The sequence below is a fragment of the Vanacampus margaritifer genome, chromosome 16 (assembly GCF_051991255.1).
Source record: "Vanacampus margaritifer isolate UIUO_Vmar chromosome 16, RoL_Vmar_1.0, whole genome shotgun sequence".
In the NCBI taxonomy this organism is placed as follows: Eukaryota; Metazoa; Chordata; class Actinopteri; order Syngnathiformes; family Syngnathidae; genus Vanacampus; species Vanacampus margaritifer.
The window spans coordinates 7,993,119-8,017,309 of NC_135447.1; the positions used below are offsets into that span (position 1 = coordinate 7,993,119).

General features: G+C 39.9%; 4 protein-coding genes and 1 long non-coding RNA gene across 6 annotated transcripts; 3 read left to right on the forward strand and 2 right to left on the reverse strand.

The window, feature by feature from the left end:
- Positions 1–1,249: 1,249 nt before the first annotated feature.
- LOC144036719 (terminal nucleotidyltransferase 5C-like) lies at positions 1,250–7,665 on the reverse strand. Its single transcript, XM_077547556.1, has 2 exons — positions 7,242–7,665; positions 1,250–5,470 (listed from the first exon to the last, which is right to left on the reverse strand). The coding sequence occupies exon 2, from the start codon at positions 5,462–5,464 to the stop codon at positions 3,389–3,391; it is 2,076 nt and encodes a 691-aa protein (XP_077403682.1). The 5' UTR covers positions 5,465–5,470; positions 7,242–7,665; the 3' UTR covers positions 1,250–3,388.
- Positions 7,666–8,429: 764 nt separating this feature from the next.
- chmp1b (charged multivesicular body protein 1B) lies at positions 8,430–11,687 on the forward strand. The gene is made up of 8 exons (XM_077547002.1): positions 8,430–8,598; positions 9,292–9,389; positions 9,461–9,607; positions 10,473–10,541; positions 10,633–10,740; positions 10,834–10,877; positions 10,967–11,039; positions 11,138–11,687. Exons 1-8 carry the CDS (start codon positions 8,592–8,594, stop codon positions 11,180–11,182), a joined length of 591 nt encoding a protein of 196 aa, XP_077403128.1. The 5' UTR covers positions 8,430–8,591; the 3' UTR covers positions 11,183–11,687.
- Positions 11,688–12,390: 703 nt separating this feature from the next.
- On the forward strand, positions 12,391–16,808 carry rraga (Ras-related GTP binding A). Of its 2 annotated transcripts, none has more exons than XM_077547000.1 (10): positions 12,391–12,552; positions 12,842–12,956; positions 13,210–13,309; positions 13,402–13,468; positions 13,542–13,764; positions 14,117–14,212; positions 14,312–14,434; positions 14,544–14,635; positions 15,001–15,116; positions 16,273–16,808. In XM_077547000.1, the coding sequence occupies exons 2-10, from the start codon at positions 12,930–12,932 to the stop codon at positions 16,374–16,376; spliced, it is 948 nt and encodes a 315-aa protein (XP_077403126.1). In that variant the 5' UTR covers positions 12,391–12,552; positions 12,842–12,929; the 3' UTR covers positions 16,377–16,808. The 2 variants fall into 2 exon arrangements, with proteins under 2 accessions (XP_077403126.1, XP_077403127.1); XM_077547001.1 differs by having other exon boundaries at positions 12,415–12,468.
- A 1,946-nt stretch (positions 16,809–18,754) lies between these two features.
- cnga2b (cyclic nucleotide gated channel subunit alpha 2b) lies at positions 18,755–23,464 on the reverse strand. Its single transcript, XM_077546683.1, is given in 8 exon segments — positions 18,755–20,253; positions 21,278–21,384; positions 21,467–21,574; positions 21,801–21,977; positions 23,134–23,161; positions 23,164–23,243; positions 23,362–23,432; positions 23,435–23,464. Coding segments are annotated over 8 exon segments (2,067 nt in total). The 3' UTR covers positions 18,755–18,787.
- Positions 22,739–23,919, forward strand: LOC144036221 (uncharacterized). The gene is made up of 3 exons (XR_013288608.1): positions 22,739–23,250; positions 23,370–23,480; positions 23,585–23,919. It is a non-coding gene; the product is annotated as an uncharacterized LOC144036221 (long non-coding RNA).
- Positions 23,920–24,191: the final 272 nt, after the last annotated feature.

The following is a 24,191-nucleotide window of genomic DNA, read 5'->3' on the forward strand; positions in this document are numbered from 1 at the left end:
ACTTTGACAGATGAGATCTAGTTTTCTTTTTTAAGTCGTCTCGTCGTGCATGCTGATATTAAGATAAAGGTGACCTTGTTAATCTCAAATGAATTATTTTTGCGCACTGTTTTTATTTGAGGATGATGAACTATAATTTTCACATTGAAGAACAGAAGAAACTCCAGACAGAGCCGTTGTCTTATTTTTACTCATCACCATGCATCGCACAACAAGCTCAACACTAATATATCATGACAGAAATCCTATCCATTTTTTGGAGGGGGTGATACACAACAAGCCCATTTACCACAACAGATACAACCAGTTGGAAATCCACATATTTGCACACATTACAGTAATCAGTATTGCATCTCAGAATTACAAGCAGGACAACACAACAGCTATCTACAGTGGATAGTTTTAAAAAAAAAAATACATATTCCTGTTCAGATGCCAGATTTTTGTGATATAAACAAAATGAGATCAAGGTAAATCATTTCTTTTTTCAGCTGCAACTGGGGTCCTTAGTAAAGGTAGAGGGAATTATGAACAGGTTAGTTCCAAGCAATCAGGCTTCTGCTAGAAAGAAAAAAAAAGATTGTGGTCTTATTTTTATGTCACAAAAAAGCTGGCATTTGGACACAGGGGTGTGTAGACTTTTTATATCCACTGTATGTGCGTTTAACTCATTCACTGCTAGTCCAGTTAAAATAGATTTTTGACGTCTATAGCCGTCAATGGCAGTGAATGAGTTATGTTGTGCTTCAGTCTCAGATAAAGTGTGAACAACCTGTGCTTGAAGAGTAGTAATATTTTTTGTATACCGTATAGTCACAAACACACCTGCTCCAACATTAGGTACAGCGATACACATTGAAAATATGTATTGCAAATACATTTAAAAATATGTATTTTAACTCTTTGACTGCCAAAAACGTTAAATAACGTTTAGTAAAATCCTATGGGGGAGTGCCAAAGACGTTAAAAGACGTTTGTTTCAAAACAGAGGTGAAACTAACCATTTTCTATTGTTGATTACTGAAAAACGGAATAAGGTAGAAACAAACTTTTTTTTTCTGATGAAAGATGAGAGTCCAATCTTTCATTTGGTAGTATGTGTGTTTCCAAACATAGTCCAAAACACATAATTTTCTATGGACCTTGAAAGATCAGTCAAAAATGCTTAAAATCGGCTGGCACCCACGGCATCCCTTTTCTGAAAACGTCTGGCAGTCAAAGAGTTAACACCTCTGTTTTACTTGACATCCAAAACATACACTAAGGTTTGATTCAGTAGTTTTGCAGCAACCAGTCCTAATTTGCATATTCTGCCAATATAGTGCAGCACAATTCTGCACTGTAATATTGTAAAATGAATACCTCTTTTACAACGTCTTATCAAAATTATCAATGTGAAGGTGCAATTTCTTAAATTGCGTCTAATTGGGTTCTGCAAGTGTACCTAATGTTGTGGTCAGTGAATGTACACATAACTGTGCTGCCTAAAAACATCATAGACCACACAACCCCGACAAGTCATTCTCGTTAAATCCACTACTAAAAAAAAAAAAACACTGCTCAGTTTGTCACACACACTAAAACCTAATCACTTTATTTTAAAGTAATCCTCTGAATGGAGCATTGCAGTGTAATATCTAGATTAATTACAATTATCCAGCATTTAACTTTCAACATGAAATTAAAAGACAAATTACTGACAAGTTTTCATATTTATAACCAAATACTTGAGAATGAAACTGTTAATCATTTTATGGGAATAAAATGTTGTTTTTCACAATTATTTCAAGATAATTCCGAAAAATCAGTCTCTTTATGCATATGCTATAGAACAAATAGCAAGTTTGCAAATGTTCAGTATATTTCCATTAGTTCCCAGTGGAACTGAAAATTTGCAACCCTATACGGTACACACTAAAACCTTTTACGGTTACACATCATAGTCACAATTCTACACACTGAATAACGTCACATGCTTAAGAGTCAAACCACATGACAACATTTCACCAAACAGCTGTGTTCGGAATCACTATGCCTAATATGGTCATATACTATTTTGTAGTGCTGTTCAAATGTATAGTGAGTGCAGGTTTTGCCCAATATAGTGCCTCCTTCAGCAGGAGACCAATTCAGTTGTCGTGCATCACAACAAGGATGATCATGCACATAAAGTGTTTTGTATTCATCCACGTTTCTTTTTCTTTTTTTTTCAGTATGTAGTCCATTATAGGAAAACTATATCGGGATTAACAAGTTGGGACTGAGTAAATGATTCCAAACACAGTCATAGACCAATTCCAGTCAAGTTGGGATGTTGTTGAATACAATGATCTGCAAATCCTTTTCAACCTATGTTTAATTGACTATAAAGACAAGATATATTGAATTTGATGCTTGCAATGCGTTCCAAAAAAGATGGGACAGTTGAGGAATGCTAGAAAAAAAAAATCTATTTAGAACATTCCACAGGTGAACATGCTAATTTGTAGCAGGTAAGGTGCCATGATTGATTATAAAAGGAGCATTCCCGAAAGGCTCAGTTGTTCACACGCAAGGAATTGGACAAGGTTCTCCACATTCTAAACAACTGCGTGAGCAAATAGTCCCAACAGTTTAACTCTTAAATAATTTACTGCCAGCCCCGTTAAAAATGACTTTTGATTGTTAGTCAACGTACTATTGTAAGGAATTCAGGAATTTCATCATCAAAAGATTGGGAGAATCTGGAGAAATTTCTACATGTACGTGGCAAGGCGGAAAGTGCTCAGGAACACTTCAGAAACTGGACTGATGCAAAGTGGAAAAGTGTGCTGCGGTCTGACGAGTCCACATTTGTAATTGTTTTTGGAAATCGTCTTTTGCGCCAAAGAGGAAAAGGACAATTCAGATTTTTATCAGCGCGAAGTTCAAATGCCGGCATGAGTGACGGTATAGGCTGTAACTTGCACATCTCGACTTGCCTGCAGACCAGACGTGTCTCCTGTTGAAAATATGTGGCACGTTATGAAGCGCAAATACGACGGAGACACCAGACTATTGAGCAACTTAGATGTCGTTTGAAAAGGATTTGGAAATCATTGCATTCTACGGTTTACGTTTTACTCGGTGTCCCAACTTCATCAGATTTGGGGTTCGTATTAGATGATCAGAACCATTTTTCCATCCTAGCCTCCTGTGCTCTGTGTCCACTTTTCTTTCCAAAGTCGACGAGGTGAAAGCCTCACATTCTTTGCTTTTACACCCCACTCGGTCCTGACCAAGGTGAAGATGTCAAAGCATTAAAGGACTCTGTGCCCGGGTGGGTGCCTCATCTTCAAAGCATCAGTGCCTTTTCGCTAGCACGTGCTGAAATCTGCCTTCCCGCCTCCCAGAGGGCACAACGCCGTGGCTACACCAGGCCGCTTTGCATGTGCACGTGGACCGGGTAGGGGTGGTAGACCAGCGGGGGTTGGGCCTGCGCAATGAAGTAGCTTCCGTAAATGGGCTCGCTCATGTAAGGGGCCGGTTGGTAGAAGCACGTGACGTTAGCGGCGTTGGGGATGGCGTTCTGCTCCCCCAGGACCCTCAGAGCCAGGACGGTGATCATGTTGAGCGTCTGCCGCCTCTCGTGGCCCATCAGGCACACGGTGCTCTCGTCGATGATGCGGCGCAGGGTCATCAGGAAGTCGTACTTGCTGCTCTCCTCGCTGCCCGTGAAATGGCAATGCAGGTAGGCCTCCATCTTGCGCTGCTGCTCCTTCACTTCGGGGAAGTCGATGAAGAAGCGTGAGCACATGTACCTCTCCAAAGACTTGATCTCCGTCTCGCTGGCCGGACGGAAGTTCCTCACCAAGAGGTGGCCGTATTTCAGCAGGCCGCCTCCCCGGATCTCTTCGGGGTGGTGGGTGGCGATGAGGCGCTGCCGTAGGTGCTCCACGGCCTGGTTGAAGTCGCCATACATGCACTCTGCCTCCACAACCATGGAGGACCCCCATGAGGTCAAACCACAGCTGGGTGGGGGAGTTTCTGCACGGGAATCCTGGCTCAGTCCCACGTTTGCGTCGGGAGTTTGGCCTCCGGTGTCACAATCTGGAGGCTTCTTGGAACGTTTGGGCTTCACGGTTAGCTCGGTAGCCTGACCGGTTTCAGGTCCGGCTTGGAGTGTGCTCGCTGCACCTGAAAGATTTGCTGAGCTCCTCTGCGAGGAAGCTGTCCCATGAGCTCCATCTTGAATCTGAGTGGGTATCTCAATGGGCGCAAACAGCTGAGTGGTCATATCGGACACGTCTGTGAGCAAAGACCATTTCTCAGGACTGCAGATCATTTTGTGGGACATTTTTCTTTGCAGTTTAGGCGAGGGGCAGTAGTCTGGTACAACCTCCGGGGACGTGGTGCAGGTTTTCTTAGCCGGGGGAGGAGAGGAGAACTCGTGGCGGGACTCTTGCAGGCTGGCGATGGCAGAGTCCACTTGGACACAATCCTGCACGGATGATTTACCGACCAATGCTGTAATAGAGATGCGCGAATGAGAGGCCTCGTCTTGAACCTGCAGTTTTAAACATGCACACGTTGGAGAAGATGCCTTTGGAAACTCTTCCTTGTCATCACTTAGTTCAAAAACAATGTCCTCCTCAGAGTGTATGTCTATTTCTGGCTCTTCCTGCTGAGAGTTCAGCTTAAAATCGGCATCCTCGGGTGCTAACTGTCCCTCACACTTTTCAGTCTCATCAGGAAGCTCTTCCTCCTCAACCGCTTCACTATGATGTGCTGTTTCTCCACCAGACGCCATCTTGGAGTCAACCGGAGGCTCGCTCGAATGCTCTCGCTCTTCGTTTCCCCCCTGGTTGTTTTTTGAAGACGACTTCTGAGCATCCGAGGACAAGTTCCTCCCTTGTCTCCTGTCAGTCTCCCAGTAGGACTCCAGCATGCGGTCCAGGATGATCTGGAAGGAGTCGACGCTAAATTCAAACTGCCTGCGGAGGGTACTGACAAACCTCAGGCCCAGTGTTTTGGCTCTGTTGTTGGACAGAGAGATGAGGCTCCATTTGTCGTGCGTGTTGAACACTTTCACCATCTTTTGTACGTAAGCTTCTTTCATGGTAAGGCAGGTGATCTTGCGTCTGTTAACTCCATATGGGAGGAGGTCTCTCAAACTACCCAGCACCACCTCCTTGATCACATGGAAGTCCTCCTGCCTGGGCAACTCCACTCCAAAAATGATATCCAAGTCCCTGACGTCCAGGCCGTTGTCCCTCACCAGGACGTGGCTGGCTGTGGCTCCGTTGAGGCGTATATCCTTAACACGGATGTTTCGTTCCACAAGTCGATCCTTTACCACGCGGATGATGTCTTTGGCGCTCACTTGCAATGTTGGAAAATTCCCTCGCCCGTGGATGGAAATGACCTCGGTCAGGACTTTGTCCAGAGCCTGGAGTTGCTCCAGGGTCAAGTTGTGGAATCGTTTCTCAGATGGGGGCACCATCATGGTTGCCTGTGAACAGAGGTGGCAAAAGTACTCGCAATGTGTACTTAAAGAGAAGTACAGATACTTGTGTTAAAAAAAACAGTCAATCACGGGACATAAAAAGACATTCTCAATTCAGAGTCTTCAATGAATTGATCTCAATGGAATTAACAGTATACTGTATTCACTAAATCAAGAACTTTTCACTATTGGGTTCAGGCAAAAGCTGTAGCAAGCTACCACCAGGTGGCAACAGCATCTCTGGACTTGAATAGCCAATATATGTAATATTTTTAATATCTTTTGTAATCTCCCTGCCCCTTTAAATTTGATAGATTGGCAGATATAAAAAGTCTACACACCCCTGCTCAAATGCCAACTTTTTGTGATGGAAAAAAAAATTGACTAAAATAAACACGGTCATTTCCTAACTTTTCCATAATGTGATCTGTCAATATGTAAATCTATGGAATTTAAAGGGGCAGGATATTACCAGTAAGTGAAAAATATTCAAAAATAATATATTATTTACTTTTAATTGATACTTTCATGTGCATATATGCCTTGCACAAGGGCAGCTCAAAAATAGAAAAGATTCAGACAAATATCTCTTATGTAGTCCACTTTTTTTTTTTTTTTATCGTTACCCTCTTGTTCCAAAGCTAGGTCCTAACAGATCAGATATTCCTGCTAATAAAACAAAGCGTACAAGAAAACAATAGAATTCCATCCATTTAATTCAATCCTTGATATGATTCAGACTTTTCCCTTACGTAATACGTAACATTGAGGTAAGATGGTGAATGTCGTCTGTGCTGGTCCTCTATAAACTCGTCTCCTGTGAAGTGGTGGTGATGAATCTAACCATGTCATGCGGTTTACACACTTGAGGGCATCTGTGCATAATGAGGTGCTTTTATTCCTGCTGTTATGAGGCGAGAACATTGCATTGTATTGAGACGTCATTATTTGTGGGATGACTCACTCATTCACTTGTTCACTCTTCAAGGCCAACGTCAATTTCAGGAGTCAACATTAAAATTGCATTAAAAGCCACTAAGACACATTTGTGACAATATTACAAATGTGTATTCTAATAATCTCTTTTGCTTTAATATTAGAGAGACATTTCACTTTTTATATACGCTTCCCGTTGCTGTGCTTGAGTTAAATGGCACAAATGGAATGTGAGTGGAGGGAATTGTGTTTTAATGTAACATTTTAATGATAGGGTCAAAGATTATCCTTGTCAGTACCATTATAAACTATAAATAGGTAGGTACTTGATGAAGTAGCAGCACATAATACCATTTACAATACAGTGTCATTGTCGGCCAATTTAAGCTTAAAAATCATTCAACTCCTTTGTCTGCTGATGTAAACACGATCGGCATCTATTTTTTTTTTAGCACTGCAAGCTGATGTAGTTTATTAAACACATCTAAATAAAAGTAAAGCCGGTCAGTGACTGGCTACGGGTTTAAATCAGCTGGGTCCTGCTGCAGGACTCCTATTCCCCACTCCCACTTTTCTTTTTTTTCTTTTCTTTTTTTATAAGTACAACGCCATGAGTCATACAGCTGCTCAATGAAGAATCTGCATCCAATGGCACAAAAACACAACAAACGGTCCATCAGAGGTTAAAAGAAAGCACAACTATACAATAACAAATAAAGGCAATGATGCTCAGTATAGATATTTTAGAACATGTGAGATTTGATATATCACTAATTTAAGTTTGCTGTTTTTTAAAGTTGACATGATGGAAAAACATAATGGAGTAAAAAAAAAAACTTACCTGTGTTTTTTACCTGACAATTTAAAATAGAACGTACAGCCACAAAAAAAGCAACAACAAAAAGACTATACTGTATATCCAACAGGTTTGTCGGACCTCTTTTGAAAGAGGAAAAACGCTGCCACGCACAGTTATCCTTTCCTCAAAACAGCAGAACTGTTTCCATGGCAATCGGGCGTCACGAACATTTACGGCAAATCACGACGCTGATCGTTCTCGCAACTTGGAGCCCACTCAAAAGTGTCCGAGCTGAAGTGTTTATGTTACGGGTCAGTCGAGAGTATGTTAAGGATGTTGAGGGTGGAGGGAGTTGGACTTCGTGGAGCACAGCAACCTGTCAGTGACGCTGCTCCGCCGGCGTGCCACCGCACTGCTGGCCGAGCTGTTGCGGGGTGAAACATCGCAGCGGAGCGGACTGAGTGAGTCATCCACTCTCCCCCGCCGAGATCCACACAACGTAAATCTTTTATCATCAATCAAGCTCTGGCCCCGCCCACCTCACAACCCAGCCCAATTAGACTGCGAGTTTAGCATCGCCAACGTCATGAACGGAACATTTTTGACCAACGGGTAATGCATATTTATATATTTATATATTCATACATACACTTCGGTTTTGTCAAGATGTGTACCAAAACTGCCATCTTTCTTCACGTTAACTTTTTTTTTTTTACATAAACTGGACAGTAGTACGCGAAAGTATTTCCTATTGTGTTCCTTGACTTCTAATGTCAAGTTCAATTCGCTTTTTAAAATATATAACAACAAAATGCAGAGGCAAATGTTTGGAATTTCATGCCATGATAAGATGTAATGGCAATTGCTGGAGACAACTAACAATCAGAGTAGTTTCTTCAGGTCAATACAAAACAGGTTTTGTCCCAGCAATTCACAGTTTAATGCACACACAGGGCTTCAAAATATTCGTTGCAAGGGTCAGCAAATGATTTTTGAAAAATAATGCAATAATTACCAAATACAATTAAAAGCCATTGTTTAGTCTAAATTCCATGAGTGGTCTTGCTTTGAGTGTAAAACAGTTGCTAGATCTGCAAGATCCAAATGAATGAAGTATCTTCAAGAGAATTCCACTTTTCCACATCCAATATGGCTGCGACTTTGGCGTACAATCACGCGAAAGGCGGGTCTCGTCTCCTTGTGACGTTGAACGAGAAGCAACGCCACCTGACGGTGACGTTAGCCGTATTTTGGTAAGACACCAGGAAGTGCGGGAGACGACGGAGACGGTAGACAGAAACCAGTTAAGTCTGACGGATTTGGGGACAATTCCGGCTTTAATTTACACTTTTTGTTTGGCGCTTCCGTCGAAGCAACCGTGGGATACACAGCATGGATAGTATCCTTCTAAAAACAGTTTAAGTAAGAGAAGTGATGGCATGCTATTGCGAAGGTTTCATGCGCCGAACTTAACAATACTGTATGTTTATGGGCGATACTGGTTTTGTTTACGTTATAAACACATAAACTTTTGCTAAACTGTCATATATTTTTTTTAATTTAAAAGCGCAGCTTCAGTTTTGTAGTCTACCGTACAGCAGTTTGAACTGTGCTAAAGGCCTTGAATAAGCTCTGTTGCTAATGGTTTTATTGGAAATCCCCCGACAAGTACAACCTGTTTTTTAATTTTTTTATATATTATTATTATTGTTTAATTTAAACCACCGCCAACTAGTATTCCTTTTTAGTACTACTGTACAGTTTATAGTAATCGAAATGTTACTTTAAACTATGATTGCATCTTTTACATGTGGTTGAAAGTTAGCAATGGCAACCTCAGGCATTTAAGATTAAATACTATCTAAATTACTTGTATTTGTCACTAGCTACTGAGTTCTCGTATGGTTAACGAGTTATTTTATTTTTTCCGTTTTAATCGTTTTCGTTATATCCATTTCCGTTTTGTCTATATCTGTGACGTGAGAATGTTTCTACTGTATTGTTTTGTTGAGAGCTCTGAGTCACGCTCTGCCCTCATCATTCAAAAATGTGTACCGTCTTTACTTGAATTTCCTTTAACCTCGTATCTTAGAGCATCTTTTCAATTTGAAGTTTGCCGCCAAAGAACTCCAAAGAAACTCCAAGAAATGCGAAAAAGACGAGAAAGTGGAGAAGGCGAAAGTCAAGAAAGTATGTGGCCAAAACTACTGGTTGGGACTAGAGTTGGCCGCAGACATTTGACACCGTTTGTGTGCCTTTAGGCCATCCAGAAAGGAAACACGGACGTGGCTAGGATCCATGCAGAGAACGCCATCAGACAGAAGAATCAGTCTTTGACCTACTTGAGGATGAGCGCTCGTGTAGAAGCGGTGGCCGCAAGGGTCCAGACTGCTGTCACGATGAACCAGGTACTTTGACTGAGTGGTATAAAGTGAGCCCTGTCATGAATAGTCAAAACCTGGGTGCAAGGTTGGGGATAGTCGATTACCGATATCTGGTATCGGTATCAGGCCGCTACCCGGCCTTATTTCAAGGTATCGCTATTTGCGAAGGCCGTTTTACGATCAGGAACTAGAAATGAGAAAATTGGTAAATTGCAATTAATTTAATGCAATTTTAAGCATTTGGGGGGGGGGGGGCATCATTTCAAATTTAGTAGTGGTATGGTATCTTGAGTTGAGTACTGATATTGGTCTTTAAAAAAAAAAAAAGTAGTATCCAACATCCCTTCTCAATATGGAGGCAAAGCATAGCGCCATAAAAATATTTTATTTTCATTTTTTTAGTTCATGCTCATGTTATATACTGACTCGGTCAATTATAAAACTACATTAAAATAAAAGCATATCTAAACAATATGTATATCAGTTAAGCAGCCTTATGTAACAGAACCAAAGCAAGAAAGGAACATAACAGTGTGTACACTCGCATGCGCACAATCCTGTAATTTGCACGTCAAACCAACAAGACAAGGTCGGTCCTATTTTATACCATTTAAAAATGTTGTGTAATTTGCTGCAGTTTAACAATCAGGATCTCATGTCACATAAATGACTCTGTTTAGTAGTTAAATTATTCAACAAAATGCTAGCAGAAATTTTTGGACAGTACAGAGAAGCAGTTAATTTACAAATCGGGGTTTTTATCCATGTTCTTATGATGGCAACGTCAATATAACATGCAAACGAGTATTAAAACCTGTTGTGTAATTTTAAAGCATAGAAAATGTGCTCCTTATCTCTTACACTTTAGTAACCATGTGCTTCTTCTCAGGTCACAAAGTCTATGGCTGGAGTGGTGAAAGGCATGGATGTTACTCTGAAGTCCATGAATCTGGAGAAGGTAGTTTAAAAATATATATATATATATATATATATTTATATATGAAAGACTAAAAATGGCTACATGAACAAATTCAACTTTTGCCTCGCAGATTTCATCTCTCATGGAAAAGTTTGAGCGCCAGTTTGAGACGCTGGATGTTCAGACAATGCAGATGGAAGACACGATGAGTAGCAGCACAACAATGTCAACTCCGCAGGTACACGACACAACTGCGGTATTCACTTTACAGTGTGCTCTTTATTTCCGACATACGTACCACACTCACGTCGTCTTTTAATGTGTGTTCCAGAACCAAGTGGATTCATTGCTACACGAGATGGCAGATGAAGCAGGGTACTAATGCGCTTTAAGAAATCATTTAACATTTTGTGCTCATTTATTTTTTATTTGAGGAGTATTAATGTTTGATGTACTTTGTTTAGCTTGGACCTGAACCTGGAGCTCCCTCGGGGACAGGTGGGATCGGTGGGCACCAGCGTGGCTTCAGCAGAACAGGTGAAGCGGCTTCTTGAATTGTTTCCCATCAACTGCTAATAATTAATAGCAGGATGGATGGCTAATCAGTGATTGTCTTTGCTTATTGTGGTCTAAAGGACGAGCTGTCTCAAAGGCTGGCCACACTCCGAGATCAAATCTAACGGACAAGTGTCAGGGGTGCGACATTGTACCACAGAGATTTGTCCATACACTACTTTCACACCATATCTTGTTTCTCCTCTTTTCCTCTTTTTTTGCTGAATTCCTAAGTGGAGCATAACTGTTCTTGATTTTGTGTTCATAACAACTGTTAACTTTCAGAAATGTAAACTTTTGGATTCCAACAGGAAAACTGGCTGTGGAAAATGTTCATTAGAAATTTTACTCTAAAACACATACACTGAAGAATTTGCAAAACCAGTAAATAATGTGCCCCCCCCCCATATATTAAGGTCAATGGCATATAATTGATGTGAAGAAGTGCTCGTTCGGGAAGGTCTTTTGTTCGTCACACTGTATGACTTGTTATTCCTGTATTGCTGTGTGAGAGACATTATGCATCCCTTATAAAGGCCTCATGTGCTCTCGTGTGGTAATCAACTAATCGGGGTTGTTCGGGGTTACGGTTTGCAGATTACACACAATAAACTTTTATAATAACTTGTATCCCGCTGTCTTTTCAATAAATTAATCAATTCTTTGCCATGTGAAACTTATTGTTACACTGTAATTATATTACTTTGATCAATATTTTTCTGTAGTGCTTCTTTTCATAAGGGTCAAGGGTGACGTGAGCTCAACTGGAGTATATCCCAGGTAACTTTCAGTGTGAATTGAGATCCATAGGGCACATACAAACAGCCATTTATACTCATGTTTGTTATTTACAACAATTTGTCGTCGTACATCACAGGACACAATTCTGTTTTTTACCCCTTTGCATACATAGTGTTTTTGTTTTGTTGTAATAGTTCAATCCAATCCCATAAACCCTTAAACATTTAACTAAAAAACACGAGTTTTTACTATCTAATTTTCTACATTTGAAAACTAAAAATATGAAATATCTCGTAACATTCAACTTATGTTAAACAGTTTTATTTTAGAATAAAATTGTGTGCTATCTTAACATTTGTACTTTATTACGTCGGGCAAATAAAAAAAAAAAACGGTTCCAGATTACCCATGACTCAATGAAGACAGGCAGTATAGAAAATAGATGGTTGACCCCGCAAATTTTAACGTTCGTAATTAGCATATCATACCAATCATACAATACAAACATTTGGACGCGCCCTTTCAGGAAAATAAAACAATTGTTACGTAACGGAAATGACGTTTCCTTTTTTGTGTGCCTGTCAGCCACAACTGGTTCATACGTCACGTCATGTGACTATAGCGTAAACAGGAAGCAGCTGATCTCAACTTGTCTCGCTGATCCCATCAAGTAATGTACACAACTGGGTTCTTTAACGCCAATAACTTATGTCTACTCTCGGTTGAACACAAGTAAACTTTCTCTCCACTTTGGGTAAGCTACTCTAATTGTAGTTACATTTTCCTTAGCTAGCGGCTAAGCTACATGGCATAAATCTGTACCGTATGTCTGGCTAGCTGATTTAGCTTTAGCTCAGATATTGTTACGGGACTTTAAGTAGACTCGGATGAAGTTAGATAATCATTTAGAACTTCTAATTTCACCTCGTTAGTGTTAGTTTTAGCAGTGGTTTTTTTTAGCTTCTTGTCGCATTTGCTGAAGTGGCTCCAGTGAAAGTGAACACGTAAGTGTATAACTATGTGTGGCAATTTGTGTGCCTCAGCTGAGAAGGCGAGGAAGGGGAGAGCTGCGCACGTGAAGTCATCTGATCCGCAGCTCGTCGCAAACTTCCATCGTGTCCTCGGAAGGGGATGTCCAGTTCAGCCATGAAAAAAAAGGTTGGTCGCTCTCGGTGTCGTTCTAAACACAACGGTATTTGAGTTTTGAGTGACATTATTGTGGTTACGGTGGTGTGCATAGAACTGTACTGCAGCATACCGAGAGTCGTGTGTAATATTTTGGTTCCTTTATATTAGTTACATGAAATTAACGGGTGGTCAGAATGATACGTTGACAGTCTACGTCCATTATCTGCCACCATTGTAATTTACTTGTTTCATTTCAGTGATCTGTCAAACACGTCTTTTTCAGGTGTTATTGATGGGTAAAAGTGGGTCGGGAAAGACCAGTATGAGATCAATCATATTTGCAAATTACATAGCTCGAGACACGCGTCGCCTTGGAGCAACAAGTAAGAACGTTCAAAAGAGTCAATACGACTGCTTTCATATTCTGTCCGCTTCTTTAATCCTTTTTTTTTTTTACTTATTTTGTGAACTGCAGTTGATGTGGAACACTCCCACGTGCGATTTCTTGGCAATCTTGTTCTAAACCTTTGGGATTGCGGAGGGTAAAGTAGATTTGTTATTTGCCAGCTGCTGATTGATAATCTGCGGAAAGACAAACCACATTTCTTCCCTCAGACAAGACACTTTCATGGAGAATTACTTCACCAGCCAGAGGGACAACATCTTCAGGAATGTGGAAGTGCTTATTTATGTTTTTGACGTGGAGAGCCGCGAGCTGGAGAAAGACATGCATTACTATCAATCGTGTCTGGAAGCCATTTTGCAGAACTCCCCCGACGCTAAAGTTTTCTGCCTCGTGCATAAAATGGATCTGGTGCAGGAGGACCAGAGAGACTTGGTAAGGTGGATGTTAATCATAGTAGGGATATGCAAGAACACAGATCGATGCTAATAAACGGAGTAGATTTTTTATTTTGGTTGTTTTTTATTTCATTTTGACTTTTGTTTTTCAAATGTATATAGTTTTAATGATTTTTTTTAATGAGTGTTTGTTAATATTCATTTTAGATTCACTTGTTTTAGTATTAGATTTATTTTTTTTAATACAGGTCACAATAAGGAATGTGTAGTAAAATCTCAACAGCAAAAACCCTCGATTTTATTTTGTTTATAAAAATATTTTTTCAATTTTAGTTTAATTATTTTGGTAACTATAATAACTTTGCTATGTGCGTCTGCGTCCTTGACAGATCTTTAAGGAGCGTGAGGAGGACTTAAAGAGATTGTCCCGACCTTTAGCTTGCACATGCTTCAGGACGTCCATCTGGGATGAAACCCTGTACAAGGTTTGCCCACATGACCGTTCGTGAGAGTTCTTTTCAAGTTATACAAGCAATTCCAAGTGATGCTAGCGCTAACTAACGGTTCTATCTGAATTCCCACAGGCGTGGTCCAGCATTGTGTACCAGCTTATTCCAAACGTGCAGCAACTTGAGACGAACCTGAGGAATTTTGCACAGATTATCGAGGCAGATGAAGTCCTGCTCTTTGAGAGAGCCACTTTTCTGGTCAGAGCAATTTATGTAGCACTAAACAGCATCTGTGCATAATGTAACCTCCATAGCTAAACATATCTTCGGGACTATTTTTTTTTTTTGCACAATGCTTTCAATGCAGGTGATCTCCCACTACCAGTGCAAAGAGCAGCGGGATGCTCACCGCTTTGAGAAGATCAGTAACATTATCAAACAGTTCAAACTCAGCTGTAGGTAAGTGCAAATAATATATATTAACCATTATTTTTATTACATTTTAATATTTTTAATTTTATTATTAAGAAATAAATTATTATATTGGACACAAATACATTCTAATAAGCCAATTTGAGAAATCTAAATTAATGCACCAAATTTTGCAGGAGCTTTAATCATTTATATCAGCCCACCACCAAACTTTTAAGTGTGGCACTTGTTTTTGTTAGCATGCATTACTGCCACTCACAGGACTGGAGTAAAACTGCATCACATCAGTTTTTTTTTTTTCTTCTCAATCAAAAACATCAAGGTTTAGGTCAGCCTTCTTTAGACTGACATCCTATTTATTTATTTTTATATTTATTATTTATTTATTTCAGCAAACTGGCAGCCTCTTTCCAGAGCATGGAAGTGAGGAACTCCAACTTTGCGGCCTTCATCGATGTCTTCACTTCCAACACATACGTCATGGTCATCATGTCAGACCCGTCTATTCGTAAGTAGTGACTGGATCATACAATGGAGCCTCCACAGTCATACACGCACAGAAATAATATGATGATCAACCAAAATGTTAAAAATCGGTAAACATCTAAAGAGCTAATCCGTCCTAAATCTTTTAGATTTTTTTGAGTAGTGTAGTATATATTTTTATTGAATTGGTGGTAACTTTGATTTTGATGGCATTTTGAAGTTTTTTATGAATATCAGTATTTTGAAGTTTTTTATGAATATCAGTATAATTATTGAAAAAATATATAAATTCGCTGAGCTTTTAATGTGTTTCCAGGGAAAGTTTTGTAGTATTGTTAATGTATTTTGATTAGTAGTATCATTATAAAATATCTGGTTTTAATGCATTTTTGAGTATTTTACATTATTATTGTTGAGATAATTTCTGAATTTGATATTAAAATATAAATATTTTTTCGTAATTATTAAAATATATCTTAAAATGCCTTTGCTTTTAAGGCATTTGTTTTTAGTCTTTTATATAATTATTATTATTATTATTGTTACTATTATATTTTATAAGTAGTGGTGTAAATATCTTGTCTTTTATATTATTATTGTCTTATTTTCTCTAACTAAAAAAATATATACAGTAGTTGCAAAGTTACTGTGATGTTATTCTGAGAAGTGGTATAATAAAAAAAATATATATATAATTTATATATATCTATTTATAAATAGTATAATTTATAATACTCAAATATAATTAAATCATTAATAAATAAATAATTTATATATATATATTATTTTAAGGCATTCTCAATTCTGTTATTGTTACGAGGAATGTTATAGGGAATGATTAAAAAAAACACAACAACAACTAGTCAACATTAAAAGAAGTGTGATGATGATAACCACAGATCTTTAACATAGGAACGCTTGTGGCTGCTCAGTATGGGCCATGCAATTAATGACATATCAATTACATATAGGAATGAATTTTATCAAGGCAGATGATAATGTAAACTATCCTGTACCCTTAATCCAGCATTACCTAAAAAATGCCACAAAGTGACAGTATTGCTCTGTCAGCAACATCCCGTTCTCTGTCCGGTGTTGTGACTTCGGACGTTCCGCTTATCACTTTTGTTGTGGTCAGTCAAATAAATGGACCCCTCAATTGTCTTGGTTTTCCACAGCCTCCGCGGCCACCCTCATCAATATCCGTAATGCTAGGAAACACTTTGAGAAGTTGGAACGAGTGGACGGACCCAAGCACAGCCTGCACATGAGAATGCGCTAGCCGCCACGTTTGTTTGTTTGCTCGTCCTAGCGGACCATTTCAGCCAATCAGCTGCCAGATGTCTGCGCAGCTCCTTTTCAAAACACAAGGAGCTCTGCACTCACTATATCCTCACGTTCAATCACAATTAATATGAGGATTTTGTTTCCTGGTCATCTTAAGTATCTTGGGCAGCGCCGTTTTTTTTTGTTTGTTTTTTTTCTCCCCCATCTTGTCAATTGTCCTCCTGTGACCTATTAAAGAATGAAACCGTGTTTACTCTGATGGGGGATATTATGAAACTCGCTGTTGTATACTGCAAACCCCAGTTATCAGGGGATCTCTTTTTTTTTTTTTTTCTCTCCCAAGTATGAAATGCAACAGCTACTGCTCCAATATATGTGTGCAGTCCTTTGAAAATACAAGCAATATAGTTTTATTCAGAAAGACCAAGTGTGTGTGTTTGATTTGATCTCGAGCACAAAACTTCGCCCGTGTGACATGGTCCACAATTTTTTTTTTTTTTAGGTTGCCACAAAATCCATATTTGTTGTCATTTGTTTGTGTGGAACCTTGGCAAGTAACCCTAAAATAAATTTCCAGTTAGTTTTCATGAAACAAACTTACAAATTAGATGCGACTTGAACATATTTGGCATCGTGGAAGTGTTCAAGATGGTAAAAATAAACGACACTACACACATGCTTGCACCAGTTGTTCTGTATATGCCATATGGCCACTAACGGTTAATGAGTGTGTGTGCGGTTGTGTGTGTGTGTGTGTGAAGAGACCAAGAGCACCTGTTTATAAAGTGTTCACAGATGCATGTACCGTAACAAGCAACTTTTCCGTGAATGGAACACAATAACAGCTGCATGCTATTCCGCGTTTCCTTTCCAGCATTTAATGCAGTAACAAGTTTAAAATCACTTCAGACGGGAGGGTGCAGTACACCACAAAAACCTGGCAGGGGTGTGTAGACTTTTTACATCCGCAGTATCTGCGACCGTTGCAAAGCGGGCCTCCGGAGAGTGCAGGGAACGTGCACTGCATTACCTCTCGAGTGCTGCCGACTTTTGCATTGTTGCAGCTGTGCTTATCGCCACCACTTGTAAAGGCTGACTGGCATCCAGGAATGCCAAGGCTGAGCCCAATGGAAATTCCCCAGTCGTTTTGTTCACCCAGGGACACTCTGACTACAACAACAAAACGCCTTGTGAGCGGAAAAAAAACACATTGTTTTATTAACCCTCCATCTTGAAATTTCCTAATATTTTTTAAACCTCTTTTAATGCAGTGATTTAATGTCGTACTCAATTATCAGTAGATGTATTTATATATATATATATATATATATATATATATTTTATTTATTTATTTATTTATTTTTGCTTTATGGTATCGGTGTTGTAGGTTTGACCTGGACAGTTAATTGTGTTTGTGAACTCCACAAGTCACCTTCCAGGATCTCTCCTTGGACTTTGTTCCCAGGAGGGGCGGCAAGAGATGAGGTGTTCAGGGCCACAGCGCCACTTGTCTTGTTCAAAAGCCCTCTGCTGATGCAACCCAACATGCGGTGTTTACGTACAATGCTGACAACTTTGCATACCGCTTCATGATAAAGAATGCGGTGTTCTTTTGGGACTTTGAATGATTTAGTAGAGTTTTTGTTTGTTTGTTTTTTAACCCAAAGTTTTTTCATATTTATGTTTTGTTTTTTAATGGACACGTATATGCGTATATTTTGGGATTAATTATCGCTTTGGAATGCTTACATTAACTCATTCACTGCCATTGACGGCTATAGACGTCAAAAATTCATTTGAACTATTTCTATTAGTTTAACATTTTTTTTCACGCTTTTCTTAACAAGAGTATGAAAACCTAGCAAAAAAATATTGTACATTTAGAACAGATATAAAATTTGTGATTAATCGTGAGTTAACTATTGAAGTCATGCAATTAATTACAATTAAAAAATTTAATCGCGATTTAAAAAAAAGAAAAGCAAATTAAAAATTAGGGGCGTCAGGCGATACATTTTTTAAAATTTTATTTAAATAGACGTTTAAAGCCGTCAATGGCAGTGAATGAATAAAATTTAAAAAAAGATTTAAAAAAATTGGGGTTTTAATTGTAATTAATCGCATGACTTCACTAGTTAACTCGCGATCAATCACAAATTTCATGTGTTCTAAATGTACAATTAAAAAAATTCTAGGTTTTCATACTCTTGTTAACAAAAGTGGAAAAAATGTTAAACTAATAGTTCAAATAAATTTTTGACGTCTATAGCCGTCAATGGCAGTGAATGAGTTAATTTGACATACATATAATTATCAAAAATATATGATAACACAAATGAAAATGTCAGTGTCAATTTGATCCGTAACGTAAGAGGAAAGCAACCCGTAAATTAGGGTGCTGCTAATTCAAGGCACCAGAGTATTCCCAAGAGGAGCGTCACCCGCGCGGATGGAGGTCGGAGCATGAGCGCCATTGCCCGTCGCCTCCGAATCCCCGACGACGTCGAGGCTCGCGCCGGCTCCGCAGTCCGTTTGATTCATCCGCCGCTCCAGCAGCGTGATGCGTTGCTTCAGCCTCCGCTGAGTCTGCGCGTACTCGCCGAGAAGCCGCGAGAAGCGAGTATGGAGGCCGTCGAGGGACGACTCCAGCCTCTCCACCTTCTCTTCCGTGTCTTCCCTCTGCAGGCCGCCGCTCTCGGCGTCGTGCTCCAGCATCCCCTCCTTGATCAGGATCTCGCGGCCCCGCTCCTCCAGAACCGTCCTAGCGTCCGGATACTCCGTCACGGCCTCCATCAAGTCGTCCTTTGAGAGGCAGAACAGGTCCGAGTATCCCAGACTGCGGATGTTGGCGGTCCGGCGGTTTCCCATTTTGCTGCCTTTAATATTCAAAATGCTGATTTCTCCAAAGCAGCTGCCGGCGACGAGGAGGGCGTATTGCGTCGCCCCGTCGTCTCCCACCACAGCCAGTTTCCCCTCTTTGATGATATACATCTCCTTCCCGATGTCCCCTTTCCTGCAGATGTAGTCTCCAGGACTGAAGACCTGCGGCCGCAGTTTGAGCACCAGCTCCACCAGCAGTCCCGCCTCGCAGTCCTGAAAGATGCGAACTTTCTTCAAAGTCTCCAAGTGGACGTTGATGGCGATCTCGGCTCGCAGTTTATTGGGCAGGTTCTTGAGCACCTCCTGCTCGTCCACAGCTTTCTTGTTGGTCCAGAGGTAGTCGAACCACTTGATGACGCGTGTCTCCAGTTCCCTGCCGACTTTGCGGAAGTGCATGTAATGTTTGATGGCGTCGATCCGAGCCTGGAACTCGGCACGGGTGGCGTTCATGTTGGCTATCATGGAGCCGACGTTTCCAACGATGGTGGCGAAGATCAGGACGCCGACGAGGAAATCGAAAACCACAAAAAGGTACTCTTCGTCTCGCACCGGTGCAGGCATCTCTCCAATAGTGGTGAGGGTGAGAGTGGACCAATACAGGCAGTAGACGTAACTTCGAGTTAGGGAGGAATACTCCGGTTTGGAGATGTTTGGGAACACCCAAGTGTCCGAACCCAAGCCTAAAGACTTGGATATGGCGTAGTAGATGCAGGCATTCCAGTGAATGATGACCAGGATGTAGAGCACCAAGTTGCAGATGCGGAAGATGTTGGGGTAGTTGGTGCGCGTCTCGGTGCGGTCGAAGAACTCGAACATCCGCGGGAAGCGCAGCAGGCGGTTGAACCTCAGCTGAGGCGTGTGGATGCCGGTGGAGAAGTAGGCCAGGTCGGTGGGCAGGATGGACGCCACGTCCAGCTTGAATTGTAACGTGCGGACGTAGCTGTCCTTCAGCTTCACGTGGTCCTTCACCAGGAGGCCTTGCTCCAGGAAGCCTGGAGGCAAATGTGAGATTAGGCCTCTCCAGGTCCAGAAAGTAAAAAAAAAAAAAAAAAAACTTGAGCCACAGGTGCATCTACTCCATTGGCAGGTAAGAACTCATTTACCCGCTACTTTCTACTTGGCCTTCACTATGCACACTTTCTAGTTGAACCCAGTTAAGATTGTGGACTCACAAATTGCTACATGGGATAGGCCAGGGGTCTGCAACCTCTAGTCCCTCTACTGTGGATCTCTAAAAATTCATGTGTGTTTACATTTTTATTTTTTACATTCATTATTTAAATAAACATTGTAGATTTTTAAAAATGTTTAAAAACTTACCATAAAATGTCAAAAACCAAAAGAAAGACAGAAAATGACCATAAAATGTCTTTGGAATTGCAATTTTTTATTTTTTTTTAATTCGGAAAATGTATTTTTAAAATAAAAAATAAAATTAAATAAAAAAGCAGAAATGAAAACATTAAAAAAGTAGCTATAAAATGTAAAAAAAAATAAAAATCCTGAAAGTGCACACAAAATTGCAACAAAAAAAGTCAGAAATTTTAGATTTAAAAAAAATACTATAAAATGTCCAGAAACAAAAGAAAAAGTTCCGAAAATGGCCATAAAGTGTCCACAAAATTGCTAAAAGTTGCTAGCAAAAAAGGCAGGGAAAAAAAGAAAAAGAAAAAAGAAAATAAATTGCCATAAAATGTTCAAAAAAAGAAGAAGAGAGGCAGAAATATGTCCATAAAATTCCCCCCCCCCCCAAAAAAAAATCACAAATTTGACAGAAAGGCAGAAATGTGTATAAATGTATATAAAAAAAAAAAAACCTAACCCTTATTTTGGAGAGGGCAGGCCTTCTTTCGCATTCGACTAAAGGTCGATCTTTTTGCCATCCATTAAATAGTTGAACTGACAATGTACAGTCTTGTGTTAGTATTAAAGACTGGTGGAGTTTACCACAGCAACTTTTTCACAAACAAAGCACAAATTTCATGGACTGATATTGCATTGAAAAACACGTCACACCTGTGCGAAGCCGTACGCAAGTGTCCATGATGTACACCGTGTCGGCCAGATAATCCAGCACCAGCCAGCAGATGTAATTAGCAACCTGCAATCTATCAAAACATGCCCTGTGGATCCAAATAGAAAAAGATTCATTGCGGTACAAGCATCCTCTGTTTTCATCCCTAAATATGTCTCGTCTGTCATTACCTGGCCACAACAAGGAACCAGTTGTAGAGCACCGCTGCAGCGATGACGAATAACCAGCGGTAGTAGGCGTCGTCAGACGGGGACACCACAAAAACTTCCAATTTTTTCCTAAAGGCAAATTCAATTTTACTTTCAATAGTCTCATCATCCAACAGAAAGTGTCAATGGATGACTGTGCTAAGATGAGTTAGCTTTTGTTAGCTTAGCTAACAAAACTCATGGTGTCGCGTGTCCTGGCTGGATCCGATACAACAATGTGTTGACAAGATTTTCAATAATATGATATTAATGATGTATTATTAAAGCTGACTTTTGGCAAGAGGCCAAGTGATACCTGAGGATCCCTTTGGCATCATTTTCGTTGGCATCCGTTTGCGTGTTGCTTGCGCGGCTGGGGGCGTTTCGCAGCTCAGGGCCTCTGAAGCGCTCCAGGAAGGAGTCGGGTCTCTCCTGCTCCTGGGTCAAGCTCCTGTGAGCCCATTCCCGCAGTCTCACCACCAGGCTCACCAGTCTGACATGCAGCAGTAGTGTCAATTAGGGCTGGGAATCTTTGACGGTCTGCGATTCGATTCAGAACCATTTTAGATTTAAAAAAAATTTGATTGACAATGATTTATGCTTTAATTTACAGATATGCAAAGAATTGTCATGATCTACTCCCGTCTGACTCGCTAATGCTAATCAGCGCGCTACTCGTGGCACTTTTATCACTCAAAAGAACGACTATTCATACAAAACGCTTCAGGAATGTATACAGAGAAGCATCTTAACATCCTACACTGCAAAAAAACACAACTTTTATTGGAATAACTTGTCCACACCGCCCCTAAGTGGCCAAATCGTGTACAACATGAACAGTGCTCCCAATAAAGGCGCACACAAACAAGGGCAAGAAAGTATAAAATAATTGAAATAAAATAAATTTTGGGATATTTAAAATCGATTCCGAATCATACTAAATGAGAATCACGATTCTTATGAGAATCGATTTTTTGGCACACCCGTATAGAATATACACTTATAAAACTTTTTTACGTCTTAACATGGCTGTTTTACGATATATTCCCATTTTTAATCGCATTATTTACAATTAAATTTGAATTAGTTAACCAATCACGTAATCAAATAAATTTAAAAACAATCTATTTGTATTTTTTTTTCACTAATATATTTAATATACATGAAATTAATCAACCAATTAATGAATAGCAAATAAATAATCTTAAGCATATGTGTAAGTGGTTTCTTTTAAAAATATATATATAAATTATTACTATTTACAAATCAATTGCTCAATTGGTTAAATGTTTTTATTTTGTTAATTATAATAAATCCATTGACCAAATATTTAATAAATGAATGAATGCAAGTCATATTAACTCATTTACTGCCATAAATTAATTAAAAAAAAAGGTTATTAAAGGAAGAGGCGATCTTTTTTTAAATTGTAATTAATCGCATGACTTCACTAGTTAACTCACGATTAATCACAAATTTTACATCTGTTCTAAATGTACAAAATGAAAATTCTAGGTTTCATACTATTGTTAATAAAAGTGGAAAAAATGTTAAACTATAGAAATAGTTCAAATGAATTTTTGACGTTTATAGCCGTCAATGGCAGTGAATGAGGTGAAGAACACAATGGGCCATAAGTGTGCTTTTACCTTGAGACTGCTCCATTCCTTTCAAAGAGTTTGTGGAGTTGCCGCCGTGAGGCTCGAGCGCGGCGACCCTTTGGAGCTCCGAGGACGTGTCGTCACAGATGGATGGAACCCTGGAACGTAAGTCGGAAAACGTACAAAATCAAAACTTTACACCGCGACAAACAAAATCAAGCGGGTGACTTGCCCGAGGTTCAAGAATTCCTTAATACAGTTTTGAAATCTCCTCACCTGCTTAGAATGCTCTCGGCTCTCTCAATCTCCTCCTCCAAGCTGGTCTTGACTGACAGGTTGTGGGGCGACACCGATCTCTTTCAGGAGTGTGACCTGTCATCTTCATCCCAGCTGAGGTACAAATACACACACACACACACACACATACACGTACGCTGAATGGAAGCCTGTCCACGTGATGGCGAGCACGTGTGTTGCTGGTTTTTGGTGTTTACGTCAGGTTCCAGTCAGGGGACCTTGTGAGGATGAGTGACGGACAAGAAGGGCCCCGTGCAGCCTCCAAAGCGTTGAGAGGTATTTAGACGACTGTTAGCACGGCGTGACTAATTGGAGGATCATTAATGGAAACAAAACACACAAGAGGCGTCTTGAAGCTCCGAGAGCTGCTCTCCCGCGGGCTCCGCGTCACTTTGGTAACCAGCGGGCCGTCACCTCTGCTGACTTGTACAGGTGAGAGAACAACATTACCTTGTAAGTGTTTGAATGCATGCATTTTGCAACAAGATAAAGAGGAAATGGCGATAGTGACAGAGAAATGATTAAATGCGTCATATTGAAAGCTTACGGGACTACGGGGCATTTATTAGGAATAATTACATTTTGTTTAGGTAATAATGATGATAATAGCCCATTTGACAACAAAAAAAACCCCACTGTATATTGAATTGCTCAAAATGAACTATTTTATGCACCTGTGCAAACAAATTAAACTCATTTACTGCCAATGACGGCTATAAACGTCAAAAATTTATTTCAACTATTTCTATTAGTTTAATATTTTTTCCACTTTTGTTAACAAGAATATGAAAACCTAGATTTTTGTTATT

Coding starts and splice junctions, on each gene's coding strand:
- LOC144036719 (XM_077547556.1), bottom strand. CDS start 5,464: ATGATGGTGCCCCCATCTGAGAAACGATTCCACAACTTGACCCTGGAG.
- chmp1b (XM_077547002.1), top strand. Junction 10,878..10,966: donor GAGATGGCAGATGAAGCAGG/GTACTAATGCGC, acceptor TACTTTGTTTAG/CTTGGACCTGAACCTGGAGC. Junction 11,040..11,137: donor GCGTGGCTTCAGCAGAACAG/GTGAAGCGGCTT, acceptor TGTGGTCTAAAG/GACGAGCTGTCTCAAAGGCT.
- rraga (XM_077547000.1), top strand. CDS start 12,930: ATGTCCAGTTCAGCCATGAAAAAAAAG. Junction 14,435..14,543: donor TTGAGAGAGCCACTTTTCTG/GTCAGAGCAATT, acceptor CTTTCAATGCAG/GTGATCTCCCACTACCAGTG. Junction 15,117..16,272: donor CATGTCAGACCCGTCTATTC/GTAAGTAGTGAC, acceptor GGTTTTCCACAG/CCTCCGCGGCCACCCTCATC.